Source organism: Salvelinus sp. IW2-2015, unplaced genomic scaffold (assembly GCF_002910315.2).
Source record: "Salvelinus sp. IW2-2015 unplaced genomic scaffold, ASM291031v2 Un_scaffold8927, whole genome shotgun sequence".
Taxonomy (NCBI): Eukaryota; Metazoa; Chordata; class Actinopteri; order Salmoniformes; family Salmonidae; genus Salvelinus; species Salvelinus sp. IW2-2015.
Genome location: NW_019950186.1, coordinates 1 through 6,492, shown reverse-complemented (window position 1 = coordinate 6,492; position 6,492 = coordinate 1). Strand labels below are relative to the sequence as shown.

Below are 6,492 nucleotides of genomic sequence, written 5' to 3'. Positions count from 1 at the left end.
ACCTTTCAGGACTCCCAGGGTCAATAAATACCACATCCAATAATTGTACAGCTTTTCATACAAATCAATGCAATTATCATGGATCATACTCACACAAATGGAAAATATACCCGAATCAACGAACAAAAATAACTATAAAATCCATGTCAACATACTGAGATTGTTACATCACAGACCATGTGTATTTCCTGAAAGTTAGGTTTACACCTTCACGGCTGCACTCTAGGCATGGCACATTGAATGGGGCCTTGCTGACACTAACTAGCGCTCCCTCCATATACAGCCTAATTTACTACAAGCTGTAATTAAAATACATTATAGATAGCTCTAAAAAACGACTCATGTCAATTTACAAGGCCTAAGAAAGTAGTTGTCTAGCTTGTTTTGATGCCGGGTGACCCAGCTAAAGCCTTTAGAAAACCAGGGGTTTAGGGTGACTGGCCATACACACAGTGGCTCCACGGTGTGTAACATCCTATTCTAGCTACACATTGTCTTGAGACACGCAGACGATTTGGATTAGTTGTTAGGTTGGTGAAATACTAGCCAGTGGCCATACCATTGCATTTGGTGAAGATTTGGTAAAGTAGCCTGTGTAATGCAATTGCAAAGTTACAATGTTTCCAATCTAATGTTGTCATAGGGTTGTCATAGAGGGATACTACCCTGTGCTACAACCCACTTGGCTTGTTGCATGGTAACCTTGTTATTATATTTTTTCTGACCAATCAAAAGAGCGATATATCCCATTGAATTTGAAATTTATGGGTAATATTTTTATTCTTCATTCCTCAAGTAACCTGAACTCTTCAAGAAGCGCCATGTCACCGCAAGTGACAAAAAAAAAAAAAACAGCAAACAAACAGATCCTTTAAACCAGAAAGCTTTGAGAAGTAAATCATATGCATCAATTTACCAAGCCTACAGAATAACTACCACCAAATCAGAAGATAAACATAGTAATAAACATGATTAACTTAACGTTATTTACTACCACCATCGTTACTACGGTATTTGAAAATGATGACCTACACGGGTTAGCATGACAGGTAGGGAAAGAAGGAACATATGAGAGCTGAGGTACGGTTTGGGGAAAGGGGCAGCCTCTTCCTCAAACACATAGGCTTGACAGTCGTGGTATCTTCCTACAATACGGTACATCAGGAAGTAGCTCACTGCTTCATCTGACAGCTTGGATAGTCTCGCTTGGATAGTGCTCTGGTCAGGAACGTACAACTATGGCCCTGGAAACCCACATTGTCTACTGGTCTCAGTAGCCTTTTGAATTAACTTGTAGTCAGACTTAGTAACGCCCAGGTAACCAGTCAAGTTAAATATCTGGGGAATCAAAGATACTAAATTGATCTATGAGGTAAAGGAAAAGTACACAGACACTAGAGTTGGATCATCCCTGGGCTGAGTAGAAGAGACAGGTCTCAAGTCCCTCAGACTGTTTATCTGTCGTGTTATCTGTCTGTCTGTTTTATCTGTCTGTATGTTTATCTGTCTGTTCTGTTTATCAGTCTGTTTATCTGTCTGTTTTGTCTGTTTTATCTGTCGTTTTAATGTCTGTTCATGCTGTCCTGTTTATTCTGTCGTTTGTTCTGTTTATCTGTCTGTCTCAAAGCATTGATATTTCCATAAAGCACGGAGTAGTATGTGTTAGTGAGGTTTAGAGGTGTGGACTGATTGAGTCACAGCATTGCTATGCAGTAATACTTATATACTGTTGGATACTAGAATGTCCTTTAGATAGATATGTGTCATATAAATAGATACTCTTCTGCATCTCAAGGGTTGGCTCACATTCGAATTGAAGGCTGCCAATTCAGGAAGTGATTTGGAATTTAAAATCAGATCATTAAAAAACATAAATAGCTTCTCCTTTTCAATTCATTAAGAAGTCATTAAAAAACAGAGGGCCCTATTTCAATCATCGAATTGGAATTCAGTTTACTTCCTGAATTGGACTGCCATATTGAGCCCAACCCTGCTGCATTCACTCAAGCAATTCATTATACAATAAATACAGTGTAAAGGTATGAGACTAAATCTATCAGGTTATGATGAAGATATGAAGGATATGAAGTCAAGACAATGCATACACACACACTAAGAAGATGAAGCCACTGGATCTCCAATAATTGACAAAAAACACTGGAGCTGTCCGTGTGTATAATGAACTATTAGAGTAGTGAATGGTGAGGTGGGGATAAAGGGCCAGATCACTTATCAATTTGATTCATGATCAACCTTATCTATAAGTAACGTTTGATTATCTGTTTCTCTTGGTTATCTATCTATCTATCTCGGTTAAATTAATCTATATATATGTATGTAATATTTATACAGTCAAATAAGTTATCCTTTTTAAAACTGACTATTAATTGAAGTGGGAACATGTCAAACACACACCACACACAGAGACCAAGCGAGAGAGGTGAGAGATCAATAGGGGTGAAAGGTCAAATGAACACAGAAAACAGCTACATTTCACTATGGTACCACGTTACGTAACAGGGGCTACGCTTCCAATATCCTACCATGGCTCCCTTCACCGGTTAGCCTGGCGGCAAGGGTCTGGGTCTGAGACTAAGGAGTTGGCTAGAGCAGAAACCTGGCTACCAGGCTTAATAAATCTTCCCATAGTGACTGCTGATCTGAAAGTGTCTGGATAAGCTGAATGCATTGGTTGCATGTTTCGTCACAATATTGTTTTAACGTTCGTTTGGACTGATGCCCGACTGAGCATTCTACGCAATGCATCGTCAATAAGCGGGAGGAAAGATTTCATCGAAAGTGCATTTCAGTGGCTGGAAATAATAACATTCAAAAACAGTCAAATATTATTGGGAAAAATCTTTCGTCACATTTTGAATGTCACCAGATAGAGCTGTAGATGCAGTATAAACATTAGCTAACTAGCTTAAATTGGGAGGCCACCTGAATGTGACACTAGCTAACGTCAGCTTTGCTAGCTATTTTTGCCGAATTTTGGCTAGATGATGGACGTTGCCATCTGTCTAAAGTACATTTGACGACATGATCATGCTGGGAAAGTTTTTTCCTACTACATATTTTGACTACTTTAGCAACGTCACGCGTATTTCCACAGGCACTAATTATGTAATTTAGACGACTGGGCTTATCACACTTTTAAGTGCACCGCGATGGCTGCTTGGCAATCATGTGACTGAGGTGCATACCTATGAATGAATTCTACAAAGCTTTATCCTTCTCAGATCAGGTGGTCACCAAGAGAGATGATGAATGCAGGACATTTAAAGGGATAGTCCACACCAAGATAAGTGTTTTGTCTGAAGTTTTCACACTTCAAAAAGATGGTCTGAAGTCGTTGCTGGGTCCAATATTCCACAACCATCTGGTGAGCTAAATTAAATCTTCATTAAATCCCCCTAATTAGATGGCATTAGATGGTACCGTTCTTTAGGGATTGAGTTTTGCAGATTTCTACCAGTGCATATAGTGGGATCTCACAACAGAATGGTGCGGCGTAAGGACTGAACTAAATACCAGAGACCAGAGATATCATCAACTAGATTCAGCCACGGATGGCCAGGGGGCCGGAACATAATCACAAATCATTTTGTAGATGCAAATTGACCGCAAGAAGCCCAAACAGATATAATATTTGACTAAAATATAATCATTTCAAACCTTGCTTACATTTGTAAACAATCACATCTCTCTCTATGTGGGGGAATACTTTGGAACAGATTTCCAACATTTACTGATTTTAGTATTTTATGTCCAACAAGTAACCCCACGCCTTTGCTCAAGAAAACTTGAGGGCAAATAAAATCATGGGCCGCCAGTTGGGGAACCGTGACATACGACTTTGGACCACTTTAGAGATATAAAAATGTGATTTGAACTTAGATTCGGGGGTGAACTATTTTCTCTGAGAGCATTGGGACTTCGCCACAGCCTCTCTATGGTTGCCTAAATAATTATAGCTTTATGACTTCATTTTCCCCCCCAGATATATTCAAACAATCAAACTCTGATCAGGTGTCTGAAAATCACAGGAATCAGTGAGGCGTAGCCAATGGGTACGAGCCCCTCTCGGTCTCCCTGACGACAGCGAATCCAGTCGTGATCGACACCGCCTAAAACCACTAATCCTCCCCTTTCTGGAAGCTTAGCTCCGCCCCTGTGCCAGAGTGGTCGCATAGTGTTTCTGACTGACCTGAGAAAGAGAGAAAAAAAGTGATACTGGCTTGAAAAAAAGTATCATAAGAATGACGTAACACGTAACACCGTCATAGACAGTCATGACAACTGAACTGATGTCTGAACTGAACAAACTAAACATGTAATCTAGATATATTTCCAAATATTTACAATACCTGAGGGGTCTTGGGTTGTCCCATGTCTCCTCCATCTCTCTCTCTACCACCTCTTCCACCTGCTGGGGCTCCAGCGCCCTCCTCTGGTTAGCGCTGGAACTGCTGCTCACCATCCGGGTCAGAACAGACACCCCTGGAGACAACCACTGAGACGGACGTCTGGGGAGGGAGAGAGATACATCAGTGATAAGAGTAAGATACTTCAACTGTCTAGTATCAGAAAACTCTATCARACAAACACGTACACACACACCAGCGCACCTGGTTGGAAGTGTGGGTATCGTGGGGTTATTGGAGGCTCCAAACAGCCGTCCCAAACCCCAGGGGACCYCCAATGCTCCATCGACCTGAGGAGGGTCACTCCTGGCCTGGGTACTGGTCTGGGGCTCTGGGGGGTCTCTGGATGTCCCCTCCTGGTTCTGTACTGCAGACAGGCTGAGTTCAGCCAGGTTCTGGCCCAGCTTGCCCCCCCAGCGTAACACAGCCCCCCATCCCTGCTGGATCACCTAGGGAGAGAATAACAGCTCAGAAAAGTGCTGTGTGGTACGGACASTCACCCATGCATTCAAACAAAGACACAAACACACACACATTGAATTGTGCTCACCTGTCCTGCCTGTTGAGAGAGACTGGCCRKCTCAACATTAGGAGGTGCTAYCTCCCTAATTTCTTTCTCCTGAACCCACATCAGCTGAGGACTTGTCTCCGCAAGACCCCCAGAGACCTTCGCAGGCCTCACACTGAGACTCGCTGGCTTCAGTGACTCCACCAACCCTCCCACCCCTGAGTTGGCCAGGGACGACGAGCTCGCATTATGATTGGTCYCCTCGGGTTCTGRTCTCCCAAAGTCCAGCTCTGATAGGCTCTCGAGATAGCTGCTGCCCCTGCCTTGGGAAGCGGACCCCCGGGGCGAGAACCTGAATCCCAGGTCCTGATTGGGTGGGCTGGGGATCTCTGGGCTGTGATTGGCTGGATCCAGGTGGTGGTGCTGGAAGAGCAGGTCGAGGTTAAGGGTCAGGAGACTAAGGGGCTGCAGCAGGATGAGGAGCTCCTCAAACAGAGGCTGGCAGGAAGTCAACGACAAACGCATGAAGGAGGAGGGCCGGTAGAATGTCACCAACACATCTGACAGAGAGAAAGGGAGGCGAAGGAGAGAGAGAGAGAGAGAGAGAGAGAGAGAGAGAGGGGGAGAGAGAGAGGGGGTGGGGTGAAGGGAGGAGTGAGAAACAATGTTGTAACATATTAATATTCAAACAGATGGATTGCGGACATGAACTTCAGGCTTCAGAGACTTACCACTGCATGACTGGAGATGGGACAGCCAGAAATCCATAAGCTTGATGCTGAACSAGAGAGACAAGAAGCAGGTGAGAATTGGAATTTAAAAAGTCAAACAGAAAAACCCWAGGAGAGAAGTGRCAGGTCTTACTTGAGGAGGCCGAGGAGGAAGGCGTTGAACCTGTGTTTGTTCTGCCGGAGCTGGGGCTGCTCTCCTATTCTGGCCTGGAGGCTGTACAGGGACTGAGTGCTGGGCCCTGGAGGGAGAAGGGGAGCAGAGATGAGAGAAAGAAAGGCTTTGGTTAAGCTTTGGCACAGAGAAACAAATCAATATCTAATCAACATGTTATGTTACCTTTGAAATACTGAAATTGAAAAATGAACAAGTACTGAGTCAATGGAATAACCCTGATCAGCAGAGTAGTGGGAAGGAGAGAATAAGAGGGAATAGGGAGGGGAGAGAGTGATAATCGAGAGAGAGAGGATAGAGAGAAGGATGACTCAACACTGCAGAATAATAAGTGCCAGACTAGAGCGAGAGGAGAGAGGAGGAGAGAGAGACTGAAAGTACTATGAACCCACATGATGTCTGGGAGGGTGAGAGAGATACACATTGGAGAGAGGGAAAGAGGAAGAGAGAGATTGGCTATGTACTTCCATCATGTCTGAGAAAAGAGAAACAGAGAGAGTGATATAGAGAGAGATATATAAATAGATGGAAAGGCAGGGGGTATAACAACCACAGCCCTCCTATGCTGTCTATGCTCTCTTGTAACCACCTCTGTACTGCTGTCCAGAGTTCCTACCTGGCCTGGTGGAGGCCTGGACAGTCATCTCTTCTCTG

General features: G+C 43.7%; 1 protein-coding gene across 1 annotated transcript; it reads right to left on the bottom strand.

Annotated features, from left to right (window-relative positions):
• Positions 1 to 2,161: 2,161 nt before the first annotated feature.
• LOC112079667 (AP-4 complex accessory subunit RUSC1) lies at positions 2,162 to 6,482 on the bottom strand. Its single transcript, XM_024145545.2, has 7 exons — positions 6,455 to 6,482; positions 5,800 to 5,905; positions 5,667 to 5,713; positions 4,978 to 5,495; positions 4,632 to 4,876; positions 4,371 to 4,529; positions 2,162 to 4,210 (listed from the first exon to the last, which is right to left on the bottom strand). Exons 1-7 carry the CDS (start codon positions 6,480 to 6,482, stop codon positions 4,018 to 4,020), a joined length of 1,296 nt encoding a protein of 431 aa, XP_024001313.2. The 3' UTR covers positions 2,162 to 4,017.
• Positions 6,483 to 6,492: the final 10 nt, after the last annotated feature.